This window comes from Carcharodon carcharias, chromosome 13 (assembly GCF_017639515.1).
Source record: "Carcharodon carcharias isolate sCarCar2 chromosome 13, sCarCar2.pri, whole genome shotgun sequence".
Lineage (NCBI taxonomy): Eukaryota > Metazoa > Chordata > Chondrichthyes > Lamniformes > Lamnidae > Carcharodon > Carcharodon carcharias.
Window position 1 is genome coordinate 122161018 of NC_054479.1, and position 15143 is coordinate 122176160.

General features: G+C 46.6%; 1 protein-coding gene across 2 annotated transcripts in view; it reads left to right on the forward strand.

Annotated features, from left to right (window-relative positions):
* Positions 1-15143, forward strand: part of flncb (filamin C, gamma b (actin binding protein 280)) — a 75669-nt gene that overhangs the window by 20682 nt on the left and 39844 nt on the right. For both annotated transcript variants that reach the window (XM_041203368.1, XM_041203369.1), the window contains exons 3-12: positions 1365-1462; positions 1777-1924; positions 2788-2906; positions 3130-3207; positions 4464-4626; positions 6333-6533; positions 9298-9435; positions 10036-10162; positions 12620-12756; positions 13089-13282. In XM_041203368.1, the coding sequence (XP_041059302.1) occupies positions 1365-1462; positions 1777-1924; positions 2788-2906; positions 3130-3207; positions 4464-4626; positions 6333-6533; positions 9298-9435; positions 10036-10162; positions 12620-12756; positions 13089-13282 (1403 nt within the window). The remainder of the gene's footprint in view (positions 1-1364; positions 1463-1776; positions 1925-2787; positions 2907-3129; positions 3208-4463; positions 4627-6332; positions 6534-9297; positions 9436-10035; positions 10163-12619; positions 12757-13088; positions 13283-15143) is intronic.

Below are 15143 nucleotides of genomic sequence, written 5' to 3' on the forward strand. Positions count from 1 at the left end.
CAACTGAAGAGTAATTGCTTTGTACAATTCGCTACTGAGGCAAAACGCTAAAATGGATGGTGTCAATGCGGGCAGGGGCTGTAATTAGCTGTTTGCCTGTACAGAGGAGGAGCTGAGGGATATGGGAGAGTGGGTGGGTGAGTGGGAGTTGGGGGGTGTATGGGCAGGTGGATGGGGTTTGGGGGATACGGGTGGGTGGGGCTAGTGGATGAGTGGGTGGGGATGGGGATCTATGGACAGACAGGTTGGGAGGGTTATGGTGTAGGTGATACAGGTTGCGGGGGGGCTACAGATGAATGGGTGGGTGGGGTTGGTGTAGGTGGGGGTGCTGGGAGTTGGGAGCGTGGGGTTTGGGGGCTGGGAGCGTGTGAGTGGGTGGGGCTGGGAGTGTGCGGTTGGGCAAATGAACTTGTGCACAGCAAGGTTCCATTGCCCCAGTCCCTGTGCATTCTCTGCTACACATTGAGTGGAGGTTTAGAGGATATTGCTGTGAGCACTAATTTACACAGGCTGTGTATGGGGAGTGGCACTGTGGATGCTGTTGGTGGTGGAGTTGTAGTTACCAGGTCCCTGGTCAACATAATGAGTCAACAAAGTCAGGAGGGGTGATTTTGAAAGCATTAGGAATTGGTGTTGTTGAGAATGTTTTAATGGATCCTTGTACAATCTGAGATAAACGGAACGAGGTGTGAGTAGGATCTAGAGCAGGGGCTGATGTTGTGCGTTGTCGGCCTTATGTAGGAACGTTAGCCAGTATGCATTGAGCTGCTGGGATGTGTATGTTGATAATTGAATGAGCAAGGGGCCCACTCCAGTCAAAAGTCAGAGTAGGGAGCAGATGGTGCTAACCTTTGACTAATCAGAGTGTCCTGGTTTCCAACCCAAGGTTGCATTTTGTAGATTAATTATGGGCAATTCTAATCTCAATGTGCCTGAGGGATTATAAAACTGCCCTATATCTGGCAGTGTGTGAATCTTTATTGTCAGTGTTAGCTGTGGTTGAGTGAGAAGGTCGAGAGTTCATGCCCCACACTAGAGACTTGGACACACAATCTGAGTTGTGAGCCCTCCTAAAGCAGTACTGAGGGAGCACTGCACTGTCAGAGGAGGAGTGTTAAAGAAGGAATGCTGCACTGTTGGAGTAACAGAGGGAGGGGGCAGTATGGGGAGAGTGTTGTGCAGTTGGACAGGCAGTATGGGGAGGTGGAGCTCAGTGCCATCAGAGGGCCAGTACTGGGGGTGAACTGCAGTGTGAGAGGGGCAGTTCCCCTGGCAGTCTCAGCATTTGGGTTTTCTCAGCTGTGTGTTAAGGAGCCCAAATGTTTCTCTACTCCTTGTTTGAAAGGTCTTTGTTGTGCTCACAGGTTTGTGCCCTGACTGGCTGGACTGGGACCCAAACCAACCTGTGGACAATGCCAGGGAGGCCATGCAGCAGGCTGATGATTGGCTGGGAGTCCCTCAGGTGAGTGTCTGCATTCTCTCAGTATCTATGTAGGCACAACTGGTTCTGTGGAGAAGATTCAAGTGGAATCTCTATCACTCACGGCTAAATGTTGGTCCAGTGTAAGACTAAGGATGTGTTGAAGTCACTGAATTCAAGCTTTTGTCTCCTCGTTCATTGCAGTTTTCACTCTTCAAATCTTCATGCTCACTCTTACTCTTGCTCACTCTTTGCTGTCACTCCAGTCTCACTCCCCCCTACACTCTATTCTCAATCAGTCACTCTGCCCTGGTTCCACATTCTCTCTCACCTCTGTCTCTTTCCTCCCTATGCAGGTGATTGCCCCTGAGGAGATTGTGGACCCCAATGTAGATGAACACTCGGTGATGACCTACCTCTCCCAGTTCCCCAAGGCAAAGCTCAAGCCTGGTGCCCCCCTCAGGACCAAAATCAACCCCAAGAAAGCTCGTGCCTATGGACCAGGTAAGCAACATAAGAATACAGGAGTTGGCCATTTACCCCTGTTTATCCATTCAATAGATCATGGCTGATCTGTGACCTAACTCCACACACCCATCTTGCCTTATCCTTTAATGCCTATGGTTAACAAAAATCTATCAGTTTTAAATTTAACACCTTCTGAAGGGCAACTAGGGATGGGCAATAAATGCTGGCCCAGCCAGCGAAGCCCACGTCCCGTGAATGAATAAAAAAATATTTTTCCATTTGCACAAGAGAGCTCCAAATATCTGCCACTTTTTGTGTGAAGAAGGGTATCCTAATTTCACTCCTGAGAGGTCTGACTCTAGTTTTTAAACTATGACCCTTACTTAGTCTTAGCCAGTGGAAATGGCTTCTCTCTCTACCTACTGTTAACATCTTAAACTTCAATCAAATCACCCCTTTAATCTTCTAAAATTCCAGGAATCTTCTAAATTTCCTTAGTTTCTGTAATCTCTCCTCATAATTCAAACTTTGGAACCCACGTACCATTATGGTAAATCTCCAAGACCAATATATCTTTCCTAAGGTGTGGTATTAGAATGCTCACAGTACTATCACTAGCAACCCCAGCCCCTGCAAGGTATCCCAGGGGTCACCAGAGGTTTGCCAGTGCCTGAACCTGCGACGTGACCAAGCAACATGGGCCTATTCCCTGGTGTAAGGGACTGTTTGGGTCAGACAGACTGTGCCCATTGACTTGGAACATTACCAAGGTTAGTTTGTTTTGGGCATGCCCTTTGATTTATGGTAAGGGTTGGCGTTGAGAATGTCTGGTCCTTCGACCTAGGAATATTACACTGTTGATGTCTGGTCCTATTGGCTGATGTTTGACTTGGTTGCAGGAATCGAACCCCAGGGTAATGTGGTCCTAAAGCCGGCAGAGTTCACAGTGGAGACAATCAATGCTGGCCTTGGGGAGGTCCTGGTCTACGTGGAGGATCCCGAAGGCCACACTGAGGAGGTAATGTGTGTACATCATGGGGTCAGTCTGTTGTGGGAGCGATCTGTGCTCTGCGATGTGGATAAGCCCTGACTGCTGTGGGGCTGGAATTGCACTCTCTATATTTTCCTCACTTCCTGTGTGATCTGGAGTGACTGATACCTGCTCTGGGTGCATAAGTGACCAGTACCGATTCCAGTTGGGAGTGACCATTACTTAGAATCATTTTTTTCCCCTTGTGCAGGCGAGAGTCATCGCAAACAATGACAAGAATCGCACGTACTCCGTATCCTATGTACCCAAAGTTGCTGGACTTCACAAGGTAATTTTCTGACCGTTCACAACAGCCCAGTCTACCGAGGATAAGCCTCCTCCCCTCTACACAAACCCGCTTGCACTCCTATAATCCTGCTCTTTGTACAAGAATTCCTGCTGAGATTCTCCCAATTTTTAATGAAAGCTCTCATAGCAATGTTTAGGAGCTGGGAAAAGCCACAGAATCCAACAGACCAGAACCTTCTCCACAGGGCAGGTTCACTGACCCACCCACTCGCCAGAGGAACAAGGGGAGGCCATTCAGCCCCCTTAAGCTTGTTTAGCCATTCAGCTATCATGCTTGATCTGCACATCAAGCCCATATACCCAACTTTTCGCCATATCGCTTGAAAAATATTGCCCAACAAAAATCTATCAAGCTTGGTCTTGAAAGTTTCAATTGACCTTTAGCAGACGTGGGGCTTTGTGGGGGAAAGTGTTCTCACTATCATTTTGTGAAGAAGTTTTTCTGGAGATCAACCCTGAACTGCTTAGCTCCAATTTTAAGTTTCTTCCCCCTGCCCCCCCTTCAGCCCCCTCCCCTTTACCCCCCCCACCCCCTTCACCCTCCCCCTCTTCCCCCCCCTTCCTTCCCCCATCTCCCTTTCTTCCTTCCCTCCCCCCTCTCTCTTCCTTCCTTCCTTCCCTCCCCCTTCCTTCCTTCCTTTCCCCCCTCTCTCTTCCTGCCTTCCTTGCCCACCCTCCCTCCCTGCCTTCCCTCCCCCTCTCTCTTCATTCCTTCCTTCCCTCCCCCTCTCTCTTCATTCCTTCCTTCCCTCCCCCTCTCTCTTCCTTCCTTCCTTCCTTCCCTCCCCCTCTCCTTCCTTCCTTCCCTCCCCCTCTCTCTCTTCCTTCCTTCCCTCCCCCTCTCTCTCTTCCTTCCTTCCCTTCCCCCCTCTCTCTCTTCCTTCCTTCCCTTCCCCCCTCTCTCTTCCTTCCTTCCTTCCCTCCCCCCTCTCTCTCTTCCTTCCTTCCTTCCCTCCCTCTCCTATCAATGCATTTTAATCATCATAAATATCTCAGTTAGATCACCCACTACTCCTCTAAACTTGAGGGGACTTCAAGCCTAGTCTGTGCAACAAAGTTCTTAATTTAAACCTTTAGGCTGCGTCTCTTGACTTCTCCATGGAAATGGCACATTTGGCCTTTGCAAAGATTTCCAGAGTTTCTGCTGAAGTTCTGGAAGGGGATAATGGAATCACCAAGGAATTCCCTGCAATTCCCTCCTGTCATTAATCCCATGGTCCTTGTGCTTATTTCTAGGTAACAGTGCTCTTTGCTGGGCAGCAGATTGACAAAAGCCCTTTCAATGTTCACATTGGTATGGCGCTGGGTGATGCCAATAAGGTGACAGCCCGAGGACCTGGCCTGGAACTGAATGGGAATGTGGCAAACAAGCCAACTTACTTCGACATTTACACTGCAGGTAAGGAGCACCTTGAAGTAACACCCCTGCCCTCCTCCATTACCATGGCAAGAACAGTTGGTGGAAGTAGGTAGTTTGTGTGGGGGTGTTAGTAACTCGGTTTGTAATGAAGGGGAGAATAGTGGTTTGGTCCTGTGGTCAGAACCTCCAGAGTTTCTTGGTAATGTGCTTTTAAACTTAAACCAAAGATTGGATAATGAGATCTTGTTTAGAATTAAAATCAACATTGGAATAAATGTCATTATTTGAAGAATCATAGAATAATGCAGCATATTCAGCCTATAAAACCTGTGCTGACTCTATGGTAAAACTGTTCAGTTTAATCTCACTTCCCAGCCTTTTCCCCATAATCCTACAAAAATCCTCTTCGAGTACATGTCCAGTTGTGACAGTTCCTATGGAATCTGATTCCACATTGCAGGTAATGTGATCCAGATCATAACAATCTCATGGAGAAGAAATTTTGTCTTATTCCTCATCTAGTTCTCTAGCAAAATTATTTTAAATCTTTGACCTCTGGCTATTGACCCACTTACCAAAGGGAACAAAACCTCCCATAATTTTGATTAAACTTTTCTGCTCTAATGAGAACAGTCCCTTCTCCAATCTCTCAGATAACTGAACTCCCTCATCTTTGGTATCATCCTGGTAAACTGTTTGTAGTCACCAGGGACTTGGTATACTTCCTAAATTTGGATGTTCAGTATGGTACACAATACTCCAGCTGAGTACTCACCTGTGATTTGTAAAGGTTTAAGACGATTTCCTTGTTTTTGTATTGAATGTCCTTATTTAGAAAGCCAAGTTGCTTGTACCTTATCAATTAGCTCTGCTGCATTCAAAGATTTGTGAATATGTACTTCAGATCCTCAAAATAATACCATTTAGATGTCTTTCCATGTTGTTCCTCCCAAAGAGCATATCTATCAGAAATTGAATCTGCCATGTGTCTGCTCATTTCATGAATCTATGTTTGTCCTCCTGAAGTCTGCTCACTGTTTACTGTATTGCTAAATTTTGTATCATTTGAAAACCTTGAAATTGTACTCCCTATATCCATGTCCAGGTCACTTAAATCTAAAATAAGAAAAGCAATGGTACTAATATCAGCCCCCATTGGGTCCCCACTTCATATAACTTTCCAGTCGGCAAGGAAAAAATCCATTCATCACTATTCCATGCCTCCTATCCCCTAACCAATTTTGTATTTGAGTTACCAATGCTTGTTTAACACAGTGCTTTTATTTTTTGAATAAGTCTGATATATGAGGTACTTTATCAAATGTCTTTTGAAAGTTCATATATCTACACCACACCTCCATTAACACTTCCAGTTTTGTTCTTCAAGGGATTCATTTCCTTTAGTCTGACTTTATTTGCCATTAACAAATCTGTACTGGGTGCCCCTTATTAAGTCATGCTTATCCAAGCGTGAATTTATCTTGTCTTTTGACAATGGTCTCCGGTAGTTTCCCACCACTGACATTACACCACTGATTTGGCTGTAGTTGCCAAGTTTAACCCTCTCCATTTTTGTGGTGTAACAATTACAGTCTCTAGTTGTCTTCTGATTCTATTAGATTTACTGCTTGGTTCAAAGAACAATCTAGAATGAGTTCATAACCCACCTGTTGAAGGTGTTGCTGGATCATTGATATAAACCATTTGCCTTTTAACCTATGATGACCCCTGCCATTTACCCTCAGGTGCTGGATCGGGAGATGTTGGGGTTGTTATTGTTGATCCCCAGGGCCGACGAGACACAGTGGAGGTGATCCTGGAGGATAAAGGTGACAGTGTTATGCGCTGTACCTACAGGCCGCTGCTTGAAGGCCCTCACACCATTTACGTGACCTTCGCTGGGGCCATGATACCCAAGAGCCCTTTCACTGTCAATATTTCAGAAGGTAAGTCCCACAGGTGGGCTTTTTCTGTGTGACACAGGTCTTTTCTGGACCCTTATCCTCTTCGTTTCGCTCTCCCTCTTGAGACAAGCAAGCAACAGCTCAGGGTGGGTGGGTGTGGATGGTTGGGTAGTGGGAAGGAAGCTCTGGCTCAGATGGGGAGGAAGGAAGGAAGCTGGAGTACAGGATGGTGTAAAGAAGGGGCACAGGATGGATGGAAGCTGGGAGAGGGGTAAGTGAGTGGGGGCTCGGGGGGCAAAGGGCTTGGATGGGGTGGGGGAGAAAAAACTGGGGCTTGGAGGAGAGGAAGAGGCTGGGAAAAATTGAAGGGGAAGGAAGAAGAGGCTGGGGCTTGGAAGGAGGCTGGATTCTGGAAATGGGGGAATAGGCCAGGTCTCAAAGTGGGAAGAGGGTGAGAGTGGGAAATGGGGAGAGAGAGAGAGAGCAGTGGCGAGTGAGGTAGAGCACATAAGGGCTGGGGGAAGCAAGCAGTGAGCTGGGGGAGATCAGAACTGACACTGACACTTTGAACCTTAATGCCCCTGTTTGCAATCTTTGTTAATGCCCCAAACACAGTATTGTGGATTATTTATTTTACTTTGGGAAAAGTTGATGTTCAGAATGTGTTAAATGAAGCTGAAAAGTCAAAGAGATGAATCTGATGGGGTTTTTCAGGTGTGTGTGTGTTTGTGTGTAAAAGACTTTCATTTAGCACCTTGAATGTCCCAAAGTGCTTTATAGTCAATGAAGTACTTTTAAAATATAGTCGCTGTTGTGTAATGTAGGAAATACAGCAGCAAATTTTCACATAGCAAACTCTCAAATCAGCAATGTGATAATGACGGATAATCTAGTTTTCTTTTTAGTGATGTTGATTGAGTAGTGAATATTAACTAGGACACTGGAAATAATTCCCCTGCTGATCTTCAAATAGTGCTGTGGAGGGAGTGACTGTTTAAGGTAGTGGATGGGGTGCCAGTCAAGCAAACCACTTTGTCCTGGATGGTGTCGAGCTTCTTTGAGTGTTGTTGGAGCTGCACTTGTCCAGACAAGAGGAGAGTATTCCATCACACTCCTGTGCCTTGTAGATGGTGGACAGGATTTGGGGAGTCAGGAGGTGAGTTACTCTGTAGAATTCCCAGCCTCTGATCTACACTTATAGCAACAGTATTTATATGGCTGGTCCAGTTCAGTTTCTAGTTGATGGTAACTCTCAGGATGTTGGTAGTGGGGGATTCAGTGGGTACTACCTTTGTAGGACTGCTTAGTGCAGTTAAGAGAGTGAAATGACTGTAATGGTCACCTGTAAAATAATAAGGATGGCTAATGTGATTAGTTAATGTGGATATGAAGTTGGCTGATGCAGTTAGTTGGAGGGTAAGGTTGGGCAGTGAGTTGGTGCATCAAGAAAAATCCCCTTTTTGGTGTTCCTTTTGAGTATGAGACAAGTTGAGGTGGGAACTCTTGGGGTTACAGCTTCTTGAACGTAAAATTGCTCCCACCTTTATTTTTTTTTCCTCCACGCCCCCGCCCCACGTTCCAACTGGAATGCAGGAAGCCACACAAATCTTCATCATGCACTCTGTTACATCTTATTTCATCTTCTCTTCCTTATGATTTGTGCTTGGACCGACCCCAGGAGCCCCCTCTCCGACCCAAGTTGCTGCTCCAGTTATGATTGTTCCTCAGTCCATCCGCACCCCACCAGCAGACAAGGCAAAGAAAGCTCCACCCCCTCCTCCCAAACCCAAACGACCACGTCAGTATTAGCCTGCGATTGATTGTCTGCCTGTGCTTGTGTCTGGGTGAGGGCCATGAGCCCTGCTTCTGTCTGAGCGAAGGCCACTGATTGTGCTTATCTCTGAAATGAGGGCTATTGGTTGTGCTTCTGTCTGAGCGAAGGATGCTACATGGGTCACTGCAGGCCCTGGAAAGGGTTGGGGTGGTGTGGGAGGGGGGCTGGCGGGTGGTGGTGTTTTCATTCGCTTGATTGTCAGTGCAGGCTCTGTGGGTGGGGGAATGAGGGGTTTCATTGGCTCATTTGTGCAGGCCCCTAAGGGGGTTGTTTGGCTCCACTTTGCTGGTCCTTACTAACCTGGAATGTGATTGGTCAGTAGCTTAGAGCACTAATGCAGCAATATTGAATTCTGAGAGGAGTGAGTTGGCTGCCACGTTTTGCTGAAATGTCTCTGAACTCCGGCTGTGTTTTATCCTGAGAGAAACAGCTTGTGATGGAGATTTTTATGCGTTACTTTTCCAGAATGGCTTCCTTTTCTCTCTGTGGTCATCAATCTTTCAACAATTTTGTTAATTAGTGGAGGTGGGGAAGTCATGTTATTAAAATCTCCAATCATTCCAAACAGAGTTGGCTACCTGACCTCTGTACGAAGCTGCCTCTGATCATGAAGCTGGCTCAACGTCTGTTTGTGTGGAGATGAGAGATCGGCATCTCGCTCTAAGTCAGGGATGTGATCAGGGGCCAGAAACCCTGGCTGATTTTTGCTTCTCTATAAAGGATCCTGTGACTTGTGGCACAGAACCACAATGAGGGTAGAAGGTTCACTTGCTGAGCATGTAGTGAGTCTTGCTCCTTCAATCTTTGTGTAACCAGAGTTTCTGCTGTGACTGGGAGATGGAAGCCCCTTGTCTCAGTACAGCTCACTCCAAGGCTAAAGGAACAGTGTGGTACGACTTGCAGTGGGAAGGCGGGAGGGTGCTTTTGCCCTGGTTTATTGGCACTAACATAAATCCTGTGTGTTTCTGGCAGCATGCAACCCAAATGCATGTCGTGCCTCAGGGAGAGGTCTTCAGCCCAAAGGAGTGCGAGTGAAGGAGGTGACCGACTTCAAAGTCTTCACCAAAGGAGCAGGAACGGGCGAACTGAAGGTTGTCATCAAAGGACCCAGTAAGTCGGGGAGGGGTGGGTGTGTGTGTGGGTGGGGTGGGGGATGGAAGGGTTTTGTATTCCCTGGGAGAAAGGGATGCAGTGTCGCCTGGCACAGGGTGGCATCAGTATGGCTCAGTACTACCCTGCCATGGACCAGTCTGCTTCCTGCCATCCTCCTCTCCCATGTGTTTAATTTTGACTTTTACTGGGACTTGGCAAATTTATAGATAAATGAATGAAAGTGGCAGATTTATTTTCAAATCTTGTTACACTAGTGCAAAGATGGATAGTTACTGTACATTCCCATTAGGTGCGCACACTGCTGGTGCCCCCTACTCTCTACCCTGTGGTTGGTCTATGAATTGTGTTGGTTTCAGTGACTGGTGTCTCTCTCTATTACGAATGTGATGAGAATCACCAGCTAACTGAGACCTTGAAAGAAAAGCTGCTAAATATTGGGGGTGCAGCAGTGATCTGCTCCTCTCTCCTACTGTGCAGACATATGGGATTCACTGACTGACTAACCTTCAGTCAGGACACCTGATTCCTATCGATGAAGCCTATAAAAGGTGAGAAACTCTCAGTAACACATACTACCTGGTGATTATTCTCTTCCAGAGGGCACAGAGGAGTCTGTGAAGGTTCGGGATGTTGGTGATGGTGTCTATGAATGTGAATATCACCCAATGATTGGGGGGAAATACGTGGTGACCATCACCTGGGGCGGTTATGCCATTCCGAGGAGGTGAGTCACACTTGGTCAAAAGCTTGTATTTTCAGAAATTTAATTCAGTGGCTGAATTGGAGCAATGATACCAAAATCACAAGATGAACAATTGTGGTGGGGCGGTGCTTTCCATGTAATAGAGGTTATGAGTCTCTCACCAATCACGACACCTAAATCATTTCTATACAAATCTGAAAATTGCAACAGATCCCAGCACCTTCATTAGAATCCCGAGGCCCGAATAATCCCCATCCACCACCACTCTCCTCTGTCTGGCTGAACTTGTTCTCTTACTGAACAATTCCTCCTTAAACTCGTCTCACTTCCTCCACATAAAAGGTGTGGCTATGGGTACCCATATGGACCCCAGTTATGCCTGTCTCTTTATGCCTTGTTCCAGTCCTACTCAGGCCCCCTCCCACAACTCTTTCTCTGGTGCATTGATGACTGTTTTGGTGCCGCTTCATGCTCTCGTCTGGACCCCTCCATCACTTTCACATGGCCCAGCACTGACACTTCCCTTCTCTCCCTTGACCTATCTGTCTCAATTTCTGGTGATAGATTGTCCACCAATATTCATTACAAGCCCACCGACTCCCACAGCTACCTCGACTACAGCTCCTCATACCCTGCTTCCTGTAAGGACTCCATCCCTTTCTCTCAGTTCCTTCGCCTCCGTCGCATCTGTTGCAATGATGCGACTTTCCAAAACAGTTCCTCTGACATGTCTTCCTTCTTCCTTAACTGAGGTTTTCCACCCATGGTGGTTGACAGGGCCCTCAACCATGTCTGACCGATTTTCCACGCCTCTGCCCTCACACGTTCCTGTCCCTCACAGCCCTCACAGAACCATGATCGGGTCCCCCTTGTCCTCACTTTTCACCCCACCAGCTTCTGCATTCAAAGGATCATCCTCAGGCATTTCCACCAACTCCAGCATGATGCCATCACTAAACAGATCTTCCCTTCACCATTCACTACCCTGTCGTCATCGTTGCCCCCCTGCGCCGGTCAGCATTCCTCCGGGACACCCTGATCCACTCCTCCTCCATCACCCCCTACACCTCAACCCCCTCCCACGACACCTTCCCATGCAACCGCAGAAGGTGCAACACCTGCCCCTTGACTCCTCCCCACCACCACCGCCACCCAAGGGCCCAAACACTCCTTTCAAGTGAAGCAGCATTTCACTTGCACTTCCCTTAATTTAGTCTACTGCATTCGCTGCTCCCAGTGCGGTTTCCTTTACATTGGAGAGACCAAACGCAGACAGGGTGACCGCTTTGCGGAACACCTTCGGTCTATCCGCAAGCATGACCCAGACCTTCCTGTCGCTTGCCGTTTCAACACTCCACCCTGCTCTCATGCCCACATGTCCGTCCTTGGCCTGCTGCAATGTTCCAGTGAAGCTCAACGCAAACTGGAGGAACAGCACCTCATCTTCCGACTAGGCACTTTACAGCCTTCCGGACTGAATATTGAGTTCAACAACTTCAGAACATGAACTGTCTCGTTCATCCTCATCCCTTTTTGATCCCATATGTATATATATATTTCCCACCTATTTCGATTATTATTTTTAAAATTTATTTCCATTCTTCATTTTATCCCCACCTTTTAGCCTATTTTGATCTTTTTTCCCCCACCCAACACCCACTAGGGCCATCTGTCACTTGCTCATCCTCCTTTCTACTCTTAATGTCACCATAAGCACCTCCTTTTAGCCAGTGTCACCACCATCAACACCCCTTCGAATTTTTGTTTATGACATATTTTCCAATCTCTCCTTTGCCTCCAGCTATCACTGGCCTTCTATCCAGCTTCATCTGTCCACACCCTCCCCACCCCTAAACAGTATATAATTCACCACGTTTCTACTTCTCTTTAGTTCTGAAGAAGAGTCATGTGGACTCGAAACGTTAACTCTGTCTTCCTCTCCACAGATGTTGTCAGACCTGCTGAGTTTTTCCAGCAATTTTTGTTTCTGTTTCAGATTTCCAGCATCTGCAGTATTTTGCTTTTACCTTCATTAGAAGGACCTGGCTCCCTCTGAAGGGGCAATGGGTCAGACTCTGGGACCTTAAATTGATGTTTTGGTTTCACAAATACTCAGAAGTATGTCAGAGTACTCCACAAGGAATAAATATTGACCAGAACTTTGCTCTTTTTAGGAATAGTGCCCTGGGATCTTTTACATCCGGTGGAGGGGACAGATGGGTTTGCAATTTACTGTCCCAGCTTAAAGACTGCCCCTCTAAGAGCACAGCACTTCCTCAATACTGCACTAGAAGTGTCAACCTAGCTTCTGGGTTCAAGTGTCTGGACTAGGACTCGAAGACATAGCTTCTAACTCGGAGAGCATGCTACCCACTGATCAGTTTGGATGGTTTCTCTTTCTTTACAAGGCAAACAATGTAAAGCAATATGAGATGATGATCACTGGTTATACTGACTTCTGACTGTTTGATTCCTCAGCCCTTTCGAGGTGCAGGTTGGACCAGAAGCTGGTGCCCAGAAGGTGCGAGCCTGGGGGCCAGGCCTGGAGACTGGCGTTGTGGGCAAGTCGGCTGATTTTGTAGTAGAAGCGATTGGAACTGAAGTTGGGACACTGGGTAAGCATTGTGTCTGTTGCTGAAGCTTCAGGACCAGTAGAAAGGCCTCAACTCAGGCTGTACTAGTTCAGATCCAAATGCCAGGCCCTGTCTATTCTCTTCACTCAAGTCTTTTATCTTTCTATTTCAATCCAGTATCTTTCTATTTTAACCCAGTCCCCAATGGCACAAAAATTGTCTAACAGCACGATTAACAAAATGTCAAAATGCATCAAATGGATCTTTACTCTGTATCTAATCCTGAGTTGTACCTGCTCTGGGAATGTTTGTGTTTCACCAGTCTATACGTTTTTTTTTTGTGAATGGTTTCAATTTTTCTGCTCTTTCTCCAGGTTTCTCCATTGAAGGCCCTTCTCAGGCTAAGATCGAATGTGATGATAAAGGGGATGGGTCATGTGATGTGCGATACTGGCCCACTGAGCCTGGTGATTATGCAGTGCATGTGATCTGTGATGATGAAGATATTAAGGATAGTCCGTACATGGCTCACATCCTCCCTGCAAACAATGAATGCTTCCCAGAGAAGGTGTGTGAGGGACTCTGTGTTTGGGGTATGGGTATGCACAAAACTCTGGGATCAGTGCTGGGTCCCAGGGGTTAGTCCTGAGTCTGTTCTGTTCTTTTGGTTATAAAGATTTTAGAACTGAACATCATTTTGAAATTTGCTGTCAACATGTAACAAACAGTGAAGAGGAGAGTGAAAAATTTCATGAAGTTAGATGGACAGGTTTGCAGAAAGGGCAAACAGATAACAAATGCAGTTACATGTGGAGGAATGTGTAGTCAGGGAGGTCACTAAGATTGAGGAGAGATTAGGAAATATATTTTGCACAGAGGATTGGAGTGCAGAATGACTGGCCACGTGCAGTGCTTAAGACAAAGACCATTGCCTTTTTTTTTAAAGGAAAATTGAATAAATGAAGCAGAGGAAGATGCAGAGCTGTGGCAAAAGTGTAGGGCAGTGGGATTAATTTGGGGTTGTGCCACTAAAGAGCTGGCAGGATGGGCTAAGTGGTCTCCTGTGCTGTAAACTTGTAATGCTTCTGCCTACAATCCTGAGTTACAAACACCAAAATAATGCTTTAGGATTATTGGTGTGTTCTGAAAAGGGAGACTGCCATTTCTATAGCGCTTTTCATGACCTCAGAACTTCATAGTTAATAAATTACTTTGTAATATAGGAAACACGGCAGCTAATTTGTGCACAGCAATGAATTAAATAACTGTAAGAACATAGAGGGGGAGGTTTTGCTACAGTGCTTAAAAAGCTCTGGTTAGACCACACCTGATTATTTTGTACAGTTCTAGGTACCACACATTGAAAGGGATAAATTGGCCTTGGAAGAAGTGCCGTGCAGATTCAATAGGGCTACAAGGGTTAATTTTATACATTACTCCTATTTTCTATGAACCACATAATCTGTTTGTGTTGTTGGTTAAGGGATAAATATTGGCGAGGTCACTGAGGAGAACTCATCTGATCACCTTTAGGTAGTGTCATGGAATATTTTACAGACTAGACAAGCAACAGCCTGACATAGTCATACTCACCGAATTGTACCTTACAGACAATGTCCCAGACACCACAATCCCCATCCCTGGATTTGTCCTGTCCCACTGGCAGGACAGACCCAGCAGAAGCAGCAGCACAGTGGTATACAATTGGGAGGCTGTTGCCCTGGGAGTCCTCCAACATTGACTCCAGACCCCATGAAGTCTCATGGCATCAGGTCAAACACTGACAAGGAAACTTCCTGTTGATTACCACCTACTGCACTCCCTCAGCTAATGAATCCATATCCTCCATGTTGAATCCCCACTTGGATGAAGCATTGACAGTAGTAAGGGTGCAGAATGTACTCTGGGTGGGGACTTCAATGGCCATCATCAAGAGTGGCTCAGTAGCACCGCTACTGGCCAGAGCTGGCTGAGTCCTGAAGGACATATCTGCTAGACTGGACCTATGGGAGGTGGTGAAGGAACCAACATTAGAGAAAACCTGCTAGACTTTGTCCTCGCCAATCTACATCAGATGCATCTGTCCAAGATGGTATAGGTAGGAGTGACCATTGCACAGTCCCTGTGAAGACAAAGTCCTGTCTTTGAGCATGCCCCCAATGTTGTGTGGCACTACCACTGTGCCAAATGGGATAGATTCAGAACAGATCTGCAATTTGATGCTGGGCATCCATGAGGTGCTGTGGGTCATAAGCAGCAGCAGAATTGTAATCAACCACAATCTGTACCTCATGGCCTGGCATATCCCTCACTCTACCATCAAGCCGAGGGATCAAATTGGGTGTTTAATGAAGAATACAGGAGGGCGTGCCAGGAGAAGCACCAGGTGTACCTAAAAATGAGGCATCCACCTGGTGAAGCTACAACAC